Consider the following 18,067-nt stretch of genomic DNA (forward strand, 5'->3'; position numbering starts at 1 on the left):
CAATCTCTCTAAATACTTGAACTTCATAAAATATCATTTGCCTTTTGGAGGATCCCAAAGACATGGTTCTATAATTAGGCCTGGGAATCCCATGGAGGTATGTAGCTAGTGAGCCACCCAGAGTCACATGTGAAATGGGTGGCTACATAAATTGAATAAACAAAAAAAATTAATAAATATTTCATTAAAATGTAAATTCAAATATGAAGAGCAAAGTAACTTTTCAGTGAGACTTAAATATTTACTAATTTGGTCTAATTTGTAGACATTTATTTGGATAAAGTTAATATTCAAAAAGTGGAAATAAGAAACTCACTTAACCCAGATGAGGGAATTATAGAACTCAGGATCTACAGATTCCAAATCTTTTAATCCAACTGGCTTGTTGAGGATACGTTTATAGAAAGGTAGGGAGAACCCTGTGTCTATAAATTTTCCATGGAATAATGCCTGAAAAGGATAGAAAGTATTACTTATCTTATATTCGTTGCACTCTGCGTATCTGATTTGAAATCTATGCTATTCCTATCACTTTGCAAGAAAATTTCACGAAAGGAATCCCATAATAGAATATATGCTACAATGATAGTCTCAATTTTCTTTCTTTTGTCCCCCCCCCTCTTTAGCAGTGTTTTCATATTATCTTAACATCTCATTGAATAATTCTTCTGTTTTCCAATTAATGAAGTCAAGATGTCAAAGAGATTCTGTATGTTTTCCTTGAAAATGAATGCTAAAAGCGTAAGATCATATTGTGGAAACTGGTTGACTTTGTTCTTCTGCTGTAACTTGATTTGAAACTTGTACACAGGTAGTTTATGATCTGCTCTATAATCAGCCCCTGATTATTTAACCCAGTGAACAATGCTGAATAATTTAACTTTTATTTGCAAGTTATTACAACATGCAATTCAATATAATTTAGATACATTTAATTATAAAGTACTGAAAACATCTCTACAATTTCATGTAGATAGCCTATTTTAACAAAACATATGGCAGCCTAAAATAACTTCATTTTTTTTACAACATTTCAGAATAAATTCAGAAAAAAGGATTATTCTAATAGCACTCTTATCCAAGATATATGATAGATTTTTTATCAAGGCAATGTTTTCTTCTTACCAGGTATTAAGAGGAATAGCAAAATTAAAAGCTTGGCAGGCTTTTAAATATATCGAGCATTCAAATATAAAACACTGGATAGAATACAAGAAAGATCACTGCTGTCAAGGATATCAATTTGGTAATATCCAATTATATATTTACATAAGGTTTGCTTCCTATTTTAAAAGTAAGAAAATGGACAGATTCTCGTCTTCTAGAATTAACTGTTTTCAGCTTTGCTATGTGGTTTTTATAATATTTTAAATGTGTTATGAGTATTATTCCATGCACTGAACTCACCATAGCAATAAATCTACCAATAAAGCGGAAGTATTTCAGATGATCTGGATTGATGTAAGAAGCTGGGTTTATCTGTAGGCAGTAGTTATCCTTCCCTGCATATTCAAACAGGCAATACATTGGATTCAGCACTTCATGCGACAATAGAAAGAACCATTCCCTGAAACCACATAAAGAACTCACAGTCAACACCACGAAAAAAACCCACACATACACACACAACAAACATAAAATTTAAGACAATGTGTATACATTTCTTTGGCGTTAATACCTAAAAAAACTAACAAGTTTGAAATATGCCTTTGTTTTTGCATCTGTGCCATGAGTTTCAACAAATATCGCATCTGATAGACAACATCACACAAGCTTATAACAAAGAAACTTTAGAGTTATTCAGTGATGTCTACCTGCAAGTCAGGCATCAATAACAAATAATTTACAATGTTCAGCTTTTGGATGAAATTTGTAGGAGAAGGAATGGCAGAAACTAAGGGCAGAGTCAAAATAAGAATCAACCTAGAGTCTCTATAAAGTCACAAATGGACTAAATTCAACCCCTCTTGAATTCTGTTGAACCTTATCCAGTGCTTAGATTCCTGTACACAGGCATACATAATAAATCAATTTAACTGGAATTTCAACATGTGGTCCGGGCCTGACAAATTCTTTTTATTGTATTTATTTCTATGACAACACAAAGTTTTATTTTCATAAGCCAATCACTACTCTTGAAATCTCCATGTATTTCTATTAAGAACTGTACTGCTTAAGAGTATTGAATAAAATTAATGCTATCCAAATTGTTGTATAATATCTAACATATTTTAGTTTACAAAATCACATTCCTGATGTTGATTTTTCAAGGTGTTTAGTTCCGAGATTGAAGTTCATACAAATAGGTAATATTCTTATGTATTTGGCTGTATAAGAAATCTTTTATGATCTGAGGAGTAGGCAAGGATGATTGAATGCGCAGTATATAGAGAACTATGATGAATACTGCACTGAAATAAATGTTTGCATGATAGTAGCTTCTTAAATTAGCAACAATTCCAACTGTTCTCAAATTTGTTTTTAGTTTATAGAAAATATAACTAAATTTGAACCTCACTGTATATACTTCACCTATATTTTACAGAGGGCATTAAAAAAAGCCTTTTAACATATTGGGGCAATAATGAAAAAAGTAAAACCTCAGATTTCTTAAACAACTTTCTACAGCATAATTTTACAGCTTTATGGGCTTGTTTTATGAATTAAGTCATACCTACCGTGCAACACCTCCATAATCTAAGCCTTCTTCTCCTGGGAAAATGACCCACAAGCGTCTTCGTAGATCCACGGCACTAAGGCTCATTATCTTCACAAGAAAAAAATTGAATGTTACTTAGAATGTTAGTAGTTATTTACATAGCTATTCAGATTAAAGCACATGTAAGGCAGAGACACAAGTTGAAATTAGAAAAAAATGCTAATCAAATAATTTTAGAAAAAAAATATACTACTTAGTTTTAAAATTTCAGCTTATTTACCTGCTGAAATGAATCTTCAAACAGTGTTTTCCTGCTCACTGTTATTTTTATATGCTGGGGCATAGACAGTTGCTGAAATGTAAGAAATACATTTGAAAAACACACATATTAGATAATCATAATTACAAACATATTGTACTCTCAGCACTCTCTCAAACACTCTCAGCAGGAACTGTGGATAAATTAATTACTTATCCTGAATAGGAGGCACTTTATGTTCATACCCAGCAATTTTCTTATTACAAAACAAGAAAGGTTCTTGCATTTATTTTGTATTCATGTAGCGCATCTGATAAAATACGGATACAGGCAATGTCTGATATATAAAAAGTAAAAAAGTTGATAATCAAGAAAATCTTAACTGTAAACAAAATTATAATTTATATGTGCAGGGAAAGATGTGGCAAGTTGGTCTACAGAGTCACAGAAGAAATATATCTTCATGCAAAAGGGTTACTCTCCAACAAGGCAAATTCATAATACAAAGGACAAATGGTGAACTCACTATAAAGAAACAATGCTATCTTCATGATCTGAAAACAAAGTATTACTGTGCAATCTTTTGGAAAAAGGTGACATGCCAATTTTGTAATTTCCCCATTAACATACTTTTATAATCAAATATAAATGTTAATCACATTGGTATTTTTGTTTCTGTTGCTCCTCTCTGGGACGAGGTTTCGAAGTATTTCTAGCAGGACTACCCGATTCTGTAATAGTTTTGTTCCCTATGCCATCTCTCTGGTAAACTCGCAAGATTTTGTTTTTCTCACCATGCACATGTTTACATAATCCAAACTAGACTGTTGGTTTTCTCTGTGTCATATATGTGGGTATATGCATAATTTTGTATTTATTTATTTTTGTCATATTTATATAGTGTATATCGGAGGTGGTGACCCTTTGAGAGCTGTATACAACGAAATTTCATTTTAATGTATGCCGATTAGTGTACATTCAAAGTAACAAAGTTATTCTATTCTATTCTATTTTTATAATATTAATAAATTCAGGAGTAATTAGCACTGTGAATACTTCAAATTTGATTCCCAAATATGGATGCCTCTTCATAGCAACTCTACAAACCCAGAAAAAGACAAGGCTGTTTTAATAGTGACCAACAGGCTACTTTAATGAGTCACCAACAAATGTTATGGGGCAGGAAGGAGCGGTTCATTTGTTTCGGGTCTGCAGAGCATTACAGATCAAGACAATTTTTAAAAAAGAAAAATCACTGCAGAGTGAGAAGAACCCAACTCTTTTTTTCCCCCTCTTCAACCCTCATGTTTGTGGAGCTGTTTTAATATACATCAGCTTCAGAAAATCGAAGACATAGAAATCTAGTTGTAGGCCTGATGTATAATTCAGAAAGCATTATATAAATGTTTCTTACTCTGAACATAGAGACAATTATAAGCTCTGATTTGCTTAATCATGATGTTTGAATAAGTCATAATGACTGAATTAAAAGGAATACTAACTCATAAACCATGTTTTATAACATGCTAACTTACACAAATCACAATATGGCGTAACAAATTGCATGATTTCAGGCAAGGTTAAATGTTTTGCAGATGATAGCAAGGGCTTCATGATTACATTTCCAAAGGGAAGTATCTCTCACCTGACACCAAAATCGGAAATACTGGACCTTTGCTTTGAAATCACGAACATAGGCTATTTGAGGTCCATTGTCTCTGGAAACAAAAAGCAAGGTGACACTGATTGAGCACAAATGTATATTCAATTAAGCCTAAATAACTAAATAAAGTTGAACAGAAAAATATGCTATCAGAATGCATACCATCTTTCCCCAATGGAATTGGCCCACCCCACTTGTGCTGGCAGAAACAGCCTACGGCGGATCTGATCAGCCAAGAAATTCTGGCTGGTGGGATCCAGGAGAAGAGCCTTTTCTTCCAGGGCTCCAGGACATAAGATCTGCTTCCTCTCTTTTAGACTTCAGAAAAAGCCTTAAAACCTGGCTATGCCAACTGGCATGTTGTCCTGAAAGAGAAGCTGGCTAGAGGTGGTTGGTACACTAACAGAGAAGGCAATTTCATCTCTGCCCTTCAAACTCTTGTTTTTTAGCTTATTTTAATTTTTGTAATTTTAATCCATTTTTATATTTATAATCTTTGAATGTTTGTTTTATCTGGATGTAAGCTGCTCAGAGTAGTCTGAACTGCGAGGTGGGCACCAACTAAATTTGATTGATTGATAAAATAATAAATAAAATAAAATAAAATCCCTCCTCACAATAAAATATTTCTCCATAAAAAAACCATTACTTAAAACAGCAATTTCCTATCTTATGTTAAATATAAACTTTCTTCTTGGAAATAGAAGGACTATTTCAAAGAGTTGAAAGTTGCTTAACTTGTTTTCTCAGCCAGTCATCTATTTCCTGCCTCCTGCCTTTTAAGCAATCTTCCAGCTTAAACTTGATTCTTAACTCCTGTTCCTTTTTATCAGTCTTCCCAAGGAGACTAGAGAGCACTGCCCAACTGTAAAAGAAGCCAAGGGGCATCTGGTTTCCTCCCTGATAGTACTTAAAAAAAAAAAAAAAAGGTCCTGATGATCCATGGGAATTCAGTTTATCCCAGAAAAGAAGGGCTTTCATCCTGGCATCAGAACCAGAATAAAGAAATTTCAGTGTTTCTTAGTCTTGGTAGCTTGGAAATGTATGGATTTCATCACTCAGAATTCTGGGAGTTGAAGCCGACACATCTGCAAATTGCCAAGGTTGAGAAACCCTGGTCTACTTCATCCATTCCTTTTCTCTCATTACAACTGATTGTTACTATTTCAGGTGTTCCTAACATACAACCAGCAAGTGCAAATTAAACTGAAAGATCCAAAAAAGTGGAGGGGAAGAAGGTGATGAAGAAAGATAAATTGGAAGTCTTCTTTCCATTCTAATTTTACTGAAAGCAAGGATAATAAGCACAAATTATAAAACGAAATGACAGAAAAATATATTTGCCAATATCTCTAATGTTCAGTGTCACCCCACTTTTAATTTTAAATGGATTTAGCAGTGTAGCATTTACATTAAAACAGTGTTCACATTAAACACTGAAAAATAATTCCCTTTAAACATTATCTTGTTTTGTTTTAGAAATTTGTGCAAAAGCAGAAATAAATCTGACCTGCCTTGAGAATGAAGGGTATTTAGAAGAGTAAAAGCGCTATATTCAGACTGGCATATTAATCAGTATTATCAAATAATATTTTGTCAGAAAATAGCAATGTAATTTAGTTAATAAAAAAGATGACCCAACCACTTTTGTGTTAACCCTGCCCCTTTTTACAGGCTACCTAAACACTATTGGTATTTTAGGAGGAAAAAACATACAGAGCAGACTTTCCAGTACGAGGATCGATATATGTTGTTGTCCTTCTGTTGTGATCCACAAAATATGGAATTCCATCCACAGTGAATCTCATTTCCCAGCCCTCTGGTAAAGGTTTTTCATTTAATTGACTATAAAAACAGATACAAAAGATATGAACTGCATGTTACAAAACTGATAGACTATGCAAATCATATCTGCATCTTAAATTCAAACTAGCAATTATTTGAGCAGAATTTTAATTGTCCACTACCATTTACCAGCCACTCAAAGGGACTGCATCATTAAAAGGGGGGAAAAGAGACATTTATTAAAGGAACATTAAAAAATCCTGCTATTCCTGCTCAGAGATCAATATTTCCTTAATAGATTATCAAAGAGAACAAATAACACTGTTTTCCTTACAGCTGGTGTGTCTTTGCCATTCTCTTCTTTCTTGTAAAGATTTTTTAAACTCAAAATATGCCTTGACATGTGAACATTTCATAAGGTAGTAGACACTTGTTACAACTTAAATTTCATCCTGTTTTTCATTTTTACCATTTAAATATTCAACAAAATGGACAAGAGAAATAATCATTCTTTTAACTCATACTTCAAACACTGATGCTGCAAGCATTCTGTATGTCACATGCAATTATAGAGCATCTTAACAGAATATTAACATTTAAACTTTGTAATATTTTACACAGGGTCCAAAGAGGATCCAAAGAGGCAAATGTGATACCTTCACTCTACTCAATGCATGTGGATTTTTCAGTTATTATTGCAGTACAGCTGCTTGTTTTAGTAAGATTTAGTAAGATTCTCCATACCTTTATAAATTACAAATCTTTTAGTATAGGGGTCCCCAATCCCCGGGCTTCAGCCTGTTCGAAACTGGGCTATGGTAGAGATGTGCAAGCACGCATATGTTAAGTTCCACTCATCGAGCGGAGAGCGCTCGCACAAGTGGAGCTTCATACACACATGTTGCTTGCACAAATGGGGTTGTGTGTACGTACCTACCACTCACATCTCCCCACCCCCGGGCTGGGCCACCAAGCTGGAAAGCTTGGAAATCACTGTTTTAGTACTCAATGTTTCTTTCACTGCTTGTAAGGGAAAAAAACCCATACTTTTTGGAACATGGTTGAACAATGCTGGATCTTACCCTTGACTCCTGGGATCTTCCCACTGTGTGATGCGAGTATTATGATTGACAAAATATACTCTGCCATTGCTGTCTGTTCTCTTTTCTGAGAGAAAATAAAATAATACATTGTTAGTTTTGATATAAGTCATACCTAAGTAATATTTATGTGGGCATGTTTGTTCATGGAAAATATCTTACCCCAGTTATGCACTATACCAATCTGGATGCCCCTCCCCTCTAAGGAAGGGCCCTCTAAGGAAAAGCTTAGAATGTGAAATAGGAGATGAAATTGGGAGATAATGAACAGATGAACTTACTCAAATGGAACCTTTCAGAGGATGTAAGGAATTGCAAGTATGGAAATTCTCACTGAGAAAGCATTTATTTTGACACCACTCAACTGCATTTTGGCAGCTCTGAAATTACTTGTTGGTTTTAATCTTAAATGCTTCACTTGAAAATCTGATCTTTTGTAATAGTTATATAGGTGAAGTATTTAAATTGATCTACAAGCTTAATCCCTTTTATAAGGTATCATTGAAGAGCAACAAAGAGTAAATCTACTCTTAGAAAAAAAATAGGCCTCACTTTTTTATGAGTAATGCCCCTTCAACAGAATATATTCTGCTCATTGTTTATCTCTTAAGAAACAAAGGTCAAATCCCGATTCCAGATTTTAAAAAATTATGCAGTTCTGCATGCAAAATAGTAAAAATAAAACTGACATTATGCATTAACTCCATAAATAATTTTTTTTATATGGGTTATGAATCTAAGTGCCAAGGCATGTAAACTTTGGGGTCATGAATGTCAGATAAGAAAAAAATAATCCTCGTGATTACTAAATAAAACAAGTAAGAATAAATTCCAAATAAGTGATACTAGAAACTAGAACTTAAAAATATCTTACCCCACCCATGTGGCAAGGGACCAAGAGGATCAAATTCTTTATTCTGTGTAAAGTCTTGATTCTAAATCACAAGAAGACACATCTTAATAACCACTAATTAAACTGTCCTAGTGCTATACATATATCATTTTAAAGCAAGATTTCTCTTTCAAGACCCTAAGTTTAGAGGATGTGTTAATTAAGAATTAAAAGGCCCAACGCTGGCTAAGATTTTCTAGCAGGAGATAAGAAACTTATCAAGGCAATCTTTAGATGTTTTTATAAACAAAATTAATACAATATAAGTGCTAGGGTTTAAGATTTAAGGGATACTTTACAAAATAAGACTTGAATTCTGGTGAAATTCTGCAAATGCAATGAAATATTGCCAATGCGAGTCTCTTTCTTGAATAAATTATGCTCATAATCTAAAAACTCTGCTAAATATTACTTGTTTTGTTCCAAGAAAGGCATAAAACAGTCTGAAATATCTAAGTCATAATTCTCTGAAGTAACGCATTATTCAAAATAATATTGTAAGCAGAAATAATTTTCAAAACTGTAAAAGAAGGAAAAACAGTAATTTCTATGTATATCAAGCAAATTACATTTAAATTTTATTGTACTGCTTTGTTTTTAGAAACTTAATGGAGTCTCACTAGAAATTAATTAATATAGTGTTCTCTCAATTGTTAAGTTTCATTAGATGGGGTTGTGCTAATGGTATCTGTTAGATTTGCTACCCATTCTTCAGTGTTCTCACCCCATATATGAACCTCTGGTTAAATTGCTGCATAGCTCCTTGAAGCTGGCTACGCTGAAGTTGCCATTGCTCATAATTACGGACAGATTCTAGAGTTGGTCGTTGCCAAGTGGTTGTTCTGGTGAAATGGTCAACATAATAAATCCGTCCCATGTTGTCTACTCGGCGCTCCCAACTAAAGAACAAGGATGATATATTTAAATGAAAGCAGCACAGACCTCAAAGAACATAGCAAACAGAGAAAGGAAGAAAGAAAACGGAGAACGCATGCAGTATAAAGGACATACACACACACAAAGAGGGAGCTTTATGTTTGTCACTTGGAGATCCTGAATGAAAGCCAGGATATAAATCTACACACAAACAAATAAATAAAATGGGTCAAGCAAAATAATTCTTCAATTTTACTTGTAACAGTGAGGAAAGATTAATTTATCTTTAATTCTATCACTATACCATTCTGTTTTTCAATTCCAGCATTTGATTAAAGCATCTATACTTTATTTATGTATGTCTACTTTGTCTGTAATAGCAAAAACAATATGGCTTTTCTTTTTAAATTATTCAAGGGTATCATATATATTTAATAAACATATTAGTATATGAAAAATGAGATTTGATTCTTGTCTACTGAACCAGAAAGAAGGTAGGGGCAGTACGGCAAACCTAACAATGCTGAAGTCATACCTACAGGTTAATAATAATAATAATGATAAAGTTGGAAGGGACCTTGGAGGTCATCTAGTCCAACCCCCTGCTCAGGCAGGAAACCCTACACCATTTCGGACAAATGGCTGTCCAGTCTCTTCTTAAAAACTTCCAGTGTTGGCGCATTCACCGCTTCTGGAGGCAGGTTGTTCCACTGGTTAATTGTTCTAACTGTCAGGAAGTTTCTCCTTAGTTCTAGGTTGCTTCTCTCTTTGGGAATGTTCCAAATTTCTAAATCTACAGCAGCAACAACAACATTCAAAAGTAATAAAACATTTAACTCCCAAAGCAATATCAACCTAGTAAAAAACAATCCATGAGTTAAGAATTGCTCACCCTGGAGGAAGAGGCTCTGGCCTATCCCATGTTGTTCTTTTTTCTATATGATCTACATAGTACACTCGGCCATGCTGATCCACCCTTTGTTCCCACCTGGAAAAAAACACAAACTGTCACATGTGAATTTGTTCAAATTACCTTCACCTTGTTGCTTATTTTTAGGTGGCCTCTTAACCCCTCTACAAATGCAATATATAATAAGTGCATTTTCTTCATATATAGACATTATACAAATCAAAGCCTTGCTTTCATTTCACATTTGTAAGTCTGCTATTACTATAGTGCAATCCTTGATAAAAAAAATCTTCAACAATTTGCAATTTCACAAATTTCCTAAGCTAAAAATATTTTGTCATGTTTAAATTGTCTGTTTTTTAACTCAAACATTTAGGGTGGCAAACAAGGAATTTCTCATTTTAACCTCACAGTAATTCTGCAAACTATTGCAGGCCAAAAATTTTGCATCAACTACCCATCTTAATTTGGCAGTTAGGATCTAAATCACTCTCTCTGATTTAGTGCTCTGACAGTACTCATTACCTATCACGTTTTGCGAAAAGCAGAACAAAACCTGCTTGTCATTCCAATGAATTGCTCACTGCATTCTATTCATATTTCTGCAGTATATTTTCAATTCAGTGTTGGACTACAATCCTTCTAATAAGAAGCAGACCATTCAGATCTAGACAGTTTTACCTTTACTATATCACACTAACTTGAGAACAAGAATTTATGATGACCTAAAGGTGCTGCACCACTTGGAAAATAGCCACACTAGTTCATATTACCCAATAATTTCTAATTATATGTTGGAAACTATCTTTAATTATAAACCATATTTTTCCATCAGCATTGCAGAAGGCTATCCAACTGTACCTGCTTAGCTGGACTTATATCAGCTATCTTGCTTTGGTGCTGCATTCAACATTTGTTGCTATAGGACAGACATGTCAAACACAAGGCCCGGGGGCCGGATGCGGCCCACGAAGTGGTTTCATGTGGCCCGCGAAGCCATCCTGGAAACAGTGAGGGAACGCCACCCTCTGCCTTGGCCCTGGCCCAGGCCAGCTGGGAGCCAATGTACAATTTTGTGGTGGCCATCTATGCTGAAACGCATTCAGTCTTAGCTCCATAACCCCCCCCCCCTTGCATGGCCTGAGAGGAACAGTGAGGCTCCTCCAGTGGACCATGCCTTGGCACTTGCCCTGGTCTCAACCCCTTCTGCCAGAGACCCTCAGATCTATCCCACTCCTGCCCAGGCCCCCACAGGCACCGTTGACGCGAACGATGTAGAGCTGGGCACAGCCACCCAGTAGGCCACACCCACTCTATCCACGCCCATCCAGTAGGCCACACCCACCCTGGCCACTCCCACCCGGCCCCCTGAGGGCAACCGCAATGCTGATGCGGCCCTCAATGAAATTGAGTTTGACACCCCTGCTATAGGAATTTTGATATTTGGGTCATCAGATCAGATTTCATAAAGAACTTTAAAAACTGGTTTATAAGCGGCAGAATTATATTTCTTAGTATACGAACCATATTTTGGGTGGTTTCAGACATGAAAGAGATGAAAGAAAGGGCTGTCTTTCAGAGGAAAAGATGCTAAGCTACAAAAATACTTATAATACAGAATATAATAACATCAAATACTTGCCCAGGTGGAAGAGGACCTTGGCTAACTGTATGTTGGGGCTGTGTAATGGGAGTTGCTGGCTGAACTTGTCTGCATATGGGTGGTGTAGCTAAAGGAGCTGCTGCAGGAAGAGCTGTCCCTGCAGTTCCTCCATCAAAACTTGGTTCTGCTGCTGACGTGCTTGCGATTGGCACAGTTTCTTTATTAGCCTCTTCTGATTCTATGGAAGAAGGGCCATTGGCATATGCTGCAGAGAATACAGATTGGAAAGAAGGCAATGATTACTTTTATTCTGATACACCAGAGAAAGCCTGTAGGTTTCTACATGGGACATGATAATAGTAGCATTATTAGATTTTTGATTAAGAATAGTCAAATAAAAAAGCCCTTTAAAATACTTAAGATATCAAAATTCATTTATAACACTACATTAAAAATTAAGGATCAATTGTTTTGACAAAGTAGCTCCCAGTTAAATTTTAACCAATTCCATTTCAGGGAAACTATAGAGTGAGTTTCAGAAAATTAAGACAAACAATTTGGGATAAAAGTTCTTGTCCTCTTGATCACAAAAATTTGAAAGTCTTTAAAGAGAATATTCCTAGATTTCAGAGAACAATATATAAATATAGAAATTTGCATAGCTAGGTTTGGGAAGGTTCATGTAAACGAATGAATAAACAAACAAACAAAGCCATTTCAGTATGAAAAATCTATTACATAAATATGGCGAAATCTTCCAAACTTTAATCACCCATGTCTTACCATTGTAAACTTCTCTTTACATAGTTTGAGAATGTTTTCCTGAAGTCAGAAAGCTACACTTTCAATAAAATAGTACGGTGGGCAGACAATAGCAATAGCACTTAGACTTATATACTGCTCCATAGTGCTTTACAGCACTCTCTGAGCAATTTACAAATGTCAGCATATTGTCCCCAACAATCTGGGTCCTCATTTTACCAACTTCAGAAGGATCGAAAGCTGAGTCAACTTTGAGCCGGTCAGGATCAAACTCCTGGCAACATTCATAAGTAAAATAAACTCTGAACTCAAGAGAGTTTGAAAACTTATTTCATATTGATATTCACATACCAACTGGAGCTGAAGGCCTACGTGGGGTGGGTGGAGGTGGTCGAGAGGGTCTGGGAGGTCTAGAAGGTTTGAAGCCACCATTTGCAATTAATGGAGAGTCACTGGTATTAGCCTCTTTATTTTCATTGGAAACAACAGTCTCATAACTGTCAACAGTGCTATACCTTAATAGAAAGGAAAATACAATTTATCCTTGAAACGTGAAGATGGCATCTAGATAAAAAGAGTAAGTTAAATTTCCAAATCAAATGCTATATATTGTGCTATAACAGAGCAAAGGATCACTGAAGTTATTGCAGAGTTATATGCTGACCTCCAGTGTTCCCTTTTGACAATGCCCACGGTCCCTCTAATGAAGATGGTAAGCGCTTTTATTATTTTGCTTTGAAAAAGAGGGAGAGCAAAACAGATAAAAAATGTGCAGGTATGTTCTAAAAACTTCATGAAAAGGTGAAATTTCAATAAGGGCAAGTTATTTGACATGTATTATATTCCTCAAAGCAATTCTTGACATAAAAGATATCAAAGGGAAAAGATATACAAAATGGTGTCTGGAAAATGTATTTCATTTTGCCTGAGATAGTAGAATGGATGTTATAAGAAATAATGGCATGTCATCAAAAACATGAGTGGGGCGACACCATGCAGAAGTTTGGATGAGCTGTCTGCACAGGATCCTAGAATAGGCAGGAAGTCAGTATAGGTTGGCCTTCATGTAGCCAGAGTGACATGAATAATTCTGACTAGAAAGGATTTTTCGACATTAGAATACAAATACAATTCACCATATTAAGCATGTCATTGAATCATCTACTCTCCGCTTAGTCTTTCTGAATTACTCTATTTACTTTAAATAAATATTTAAATATAAATTTTAAATGTATTTATGCTGAGTTAATTATAGCTAGGCCAACAATCATCTAGAACTCATACTAAGATACAATTGGAACCACCTTACCTTGTTTCATTTCTTGCTTTGGAGCCATCATTTTGCACAGGACCTTAAGCACAAAGCAATACAAATTTACAACATTTATCACACTAAAAAGATATAAATATTACATAATTATACTGGGCAATTTTATGCACCTAAATATTGACACTAAATATATGATAAAGTGGGACCATAGTTGTCCCACCAAAATAGAAGAACCGAGAACCAGGATCCAGGAAACAGTTCTTAGCTCAGCAACAGAGGAGGCTGGTAATTTTCAGTAATTTCCTTTCACTTCAGCCCTCATTATCCCTTCAGTGTTGTTCTGGAGAATCCCCCAAAACCAGGTAAGCTTTTTAGGGAGCTGAGAAGAGGGAAAGAGAGTTCTGTGATTTTATATAAATTAAAATCAGAAAAGGCAGGAAGTTTGTAGACACCATTGCTTGACTTTGGTTAAAATATACATTGATGATGCCTGAAATAAACAACTGACATTTGCAGGAAGACTAAAGGCTATGAATAACACAGTATAGAAAGTTATTTCTCAAATGGAAAAAAATGGAACAATGGTGATCCATGTTAGTGTCTTTTTTGATGAAGCAATTTTTTTGAAATCAACTGCCCAGGGAGGTCACCTGTCCATGTTATCTCTTTGGATCAAAATACAACTTTTATTTGCCTGGATTTTTTAGTTAGCTATTTTGGGCTTCGTACATAAAAATAAAAACTTGAGAGATAAATAAATATCAATTTGTTGATAATGAGAAATGATAATGTGATGTTTCTAAGACAGAATCAAAAATTATTTTTGAGAAAGAATTCAGTGAATGGCAAACTGCTATATATGGTCTAATGCAGTTTTCCCCAACCCGTTGCCTTCTGGTATCTTGAACCAAGTTCTTTTCATTCCTAGTTCATGTGCCTACAGTCTATGCAAATTGAAAAATATAGGTCATATAGCTCAACAGTTCTAAAGGGTCACAGGAAGAAAAACAGTCTAACAGTAAAAGTAAAAATGGACATGGAATTATTAAAAACCTTATCAAAGACTTAAAGTAGAAAAATAAAATTTCAAAGGAAAATAAATTGGTTCAGACAAGAAAACTTTGATGAGATAAAATCCACTAAGCTGATAACAATGAAGACTGAATCTTATTAACCCAGCGCAGAGCAGATGGAGCTTTACAATGCCAGCAAAATATGATGGACGTATGCAGTATACAGCAATTTGAGAAAAATATGTAGAAGCATAACTAACAAACTGAATTACTGTCACTACTCTTCTGCTATTAAAAAAGAGCTTGTATTAACATATATATAAAATATCTGGGCCATTTTTTCATGCTTCAGTGGTCACAAATCAAAAGTTGGAAGAGAGGATGTTGCTGATCCTTTGCGACACCATGGTTCCCTGCCCTATACAGATGACTGAATACAAGAATCTATACTTAAGACTAGAATCCCAGTGTCAATCATCTGAGGTCAGCCACATCAGGAAACAGAAACTGAATGAAATACTGGAACTCTATTTTATTGTTTATAAAGATTAACAACAGAATCTTGAAAGCCTAGCAAAGTTTTTCTTTTTCTCCCTCTTATACCAAAGAGTAAAAGCAAGTAATCTTGAGTTTCTTCCTTACTCTCTCTTATCTTTCTGGCTAAGTTGTTTTCCTGACAGCTGCCAAATACCTTATTCAAGGCAATCCCAGTATTCCTCTATACCAGGGGTAGGCAACCTTGGCTCTTTTATGACTTGTGGACTTCAACTCCCAGAATTCCTGAGAAGTCCACGAGTCATAAAAGAGCCAAGGTTGCCTACCCCTGCTCTATACCAAAGGTTAATCTGGATATGTTGCTGGTGGTTCTGATCCTTCCTAAACAGGCAGTTCCAATTAATATTAATGGGAGAAGAGTGTTCGATCCATGGCCACTGCAGTATAGGGTGCAGCACTCACTCTATCTTATGTAATAATTATATGAACATGTTGGAAGACGTCATCTAGCTCAGGGGTGTCAAATTGAGAGCATCAGGCAGAATACCTATGATTTCAACAAATTTTCCCATAGGAAATACCTCATAGAGGTCTGAACAAAGATTGAGGGCTTTGTTTATGTAGCATAGATACTCTATAAGAAAATATTACTCACTTCTTATGCTTGAGGCATCACCATTAGTCAGAAGCTCAGAATCCACCTGCATACCATCTAGACAGACAGACAACTCTCCAATTCCATCAAGTGTTTCTCTGTCACCAATAAGATCCATGTTCACAATCACTTCCTCAACTATATAAAAAACAGAAATAGTCTATTAAAATGTTTTAATTGCTTGAAGACAAGCAAATGGGTTAGAGTTGTAAACAACATGTTTAAATCCCCCACATGTGCATTTTAAAGGGTTGCTGATAGTGTTAACTGTAATTCAATAATCCTTTCCTATTTTTTCACATTTATCTTTATATTAGTCCTTATTGTGCCACACATTCTTCAATAGTTTATGGAAGTAAATCTCATTGATGAAATAAGCTCTTACAACTGTTCCATTATTGCACCAACTGAAAAAGGCTTAGATATTTTGACATTCATCAAGAGGACCACAAAATGTTTTTCAGATGAGGTACAGCAGATTTTTACCTGAATGGCAATTCAATAGCAAAGGTTCCTGCAAACGTTTTTGCTACTATATTTTAAAATAGGATTTCCACTCAAATCATTCGAGTAATAAAAAATTCAGAGTTCTTTGCAAATACTTTTCTTATTTCAACTCATTTATTTCTGCATAATTTTAAGTCTCAACACCCCTTGGAAACATCGCCATACATTAATGTGCATTTCAAAGTGTCAAGAATGAATTAGAATGACATTGTTTAAAGCACTAATATCTAAGAAATGATTAATCACTATTCTGCAGAAATAATACAACAGAGAAAGCTTGGATAATTTGATTGATGTCAGACCAACAGGTTCAAATATATATAAACATTATAAAATTGGAAACATATTTCCAAGGAAAAAAATGGTAAACTGAAGATGGCTCTGCTAAAAATGAAGCTGATGACCGCAATTGAAGAGCCAAGAGATAGACTGGCTCATCATAGTTCCTCTCCAAGCAAGGAGAGGACTTGAGATTGCTCACAAGTTCTTCAGACAATTGCTCTTTGTGAATCGGCCCTGCTTAAATCTAATTTAGAACTCAGAACATAATTGGTTCAAGTTCAAAAACACTTTCAGAATGTATAGATAATCCAATTTGAACTTGAAATCACTGTTTTTATTTCCAGATTATTTTGAATTCAACTGTTTTAATTTTGAAATTATCGGCATGCCTGTATCAGACATAGCTATGCTGTTAATTGATTTTTTTTTAAAAAAAAGAGGACTCCATATATGTACTGTATATAATTTTCAGAAATTTGTTGCTACATACTTACGTTTCATATTATTTGCTTTTAGTGTCTCCTGAATATCTAAAATGGCACTTCCAAGTAAGAGATCTGACTTCAATGTCTGGTGACTCCATACACGAAAATGTAGCTTGCTAAAAGGGGAGACAATTCTAAAGAAGCAGAAGAAATATCAAACATACTTTTCTTTCCTTCATTTAAATTATGTATCAATATACCACAGAGAGATCTACTTTGAAAGAAGTTACTAATAGTTTAAAATTTTGAAGGCTGGAGTTTTTAGGTGAAAAATGAACTCTAATCACAGTACTAGTCACTTTACTATGTTAACTTTCTTTTTAATGTTTTTTAACACAAATTAGTCAGATTATATTTCCAGATGCTGATCAAGCATTTTCTGAAAGAAAATATTAAACAACTGTGGGAATATTCAGTGTGAGATATTATCCAACATACAAATCTTTTTAGTTATTTCAAAAGAATATAATGAGCAATTTTGAGTTCTTCCTTCCTACAACTATTTACCCTACTCCAGAAGTCATTCCGATGGATCCCATTAGTTTTATGACTGGCAAAGTATAAGCAGCTACAGATAGCAGAAAATATCTAATTATTCTTTAGTTTACATCAAGGGCCTTCACACTGTGTTGCAAGGATTACAAGCAACCAAGAGAGAAGGGGCGTTGTCTTACCTGAACGCCTTTTCTCAGCACGGAGATGGAGGATCCACAGAATGGGTGGAGACTGTATTCCTGCCCAATCAGATCAAGTCAGCCAAAGTTGTCACGCCCCGTCCTGGTTCCATTTTCCAGTCTTGACGCGAGCGTAGCCATTGACTGACCAAGAACGTACTGGCTCACAAACTAATC

At 35.0% G+C, this 18,067-nt stretch overlaps 1 protein-coding gene across 1 annotated transcript in view; it reads right to left on the bottom strand.

Moving 5' to 3' along the window:
• The window catches only part of ITCH (itchy E3 ubiquitin protein ligase), a 38,131-nt gene that overhangs the window by 9,360 nt on the left and 10,704 nt on the right, over positions 1-18,067 (bottom strand). The window contains exons 3-17 of the mRNA XM_015817005.1: positions 17,226-17,350; positions 15,943-16,080; positions 13,819-13,861; positions 12,861-13,024; positions 11,787-12,012; positions 10,127-10,222; positions 9,083-9,257; positions 8,341-8,401; positions 7,449-7,533; positions 6,298-6,426; positions 4,564-4,636; positions 2,940-3,011; positions 2,679-2,767; positions 1,408-1,567; positions 317-450 (exon numbers count right to left, since the gene is read on the bottom strand). Coding sequence (XP_015672491.1) covers positions 317-450; positions 1,408-1,567; positions 2,679-2,767; positions 2,940-3,011; positions 4,564-4,636; positions 6,298-6,426; positions 7,449-7,533; positions 8,341-8,401; positions 9,083-9,257; positions 10,127-10,222; positions 11,787-12,012; positions 12,861-13,024; positions 13,819-13,861; positions 15,943-16,080; positions 17,226-17,350 — 1,770 coding nt within the window. The remainder of the gene's footprint in view (positions 1-316; positions 451-1,407; positions 1,568-2,678; positions 2,768-2,939; positions 3,012-4,563; positions 4,637-6,297; positions 6,427-7,448; positions 7,534-8,340; positions 8,402-9,082; positions 9,258-10,126; positions 10,223-11,786; positions 12,013-12,860; positions 13,025-13,818; positions 13,862-15,942; positions 16,081-17,225; positions 17,351-18,067) is intronic.

The sequence above is a fragment of the Protobothrops mucrosquamatus genome, unplaced genomic scaffold (genome assembly GCF_001527695.2).
Source record: "Protobothrops mucrosquamatus isolate PMUCROS unplaced genomic scaffold, P.Mucros_1.0 scaffold547, whole genome shotgun sequence".
Lineage (NCBI taxonomy): Eukaryota > Metazoa > Chordata > Lepidosauria > Squamata > Viperidae > Protobothrops > Protobothrops mucrosquamatus.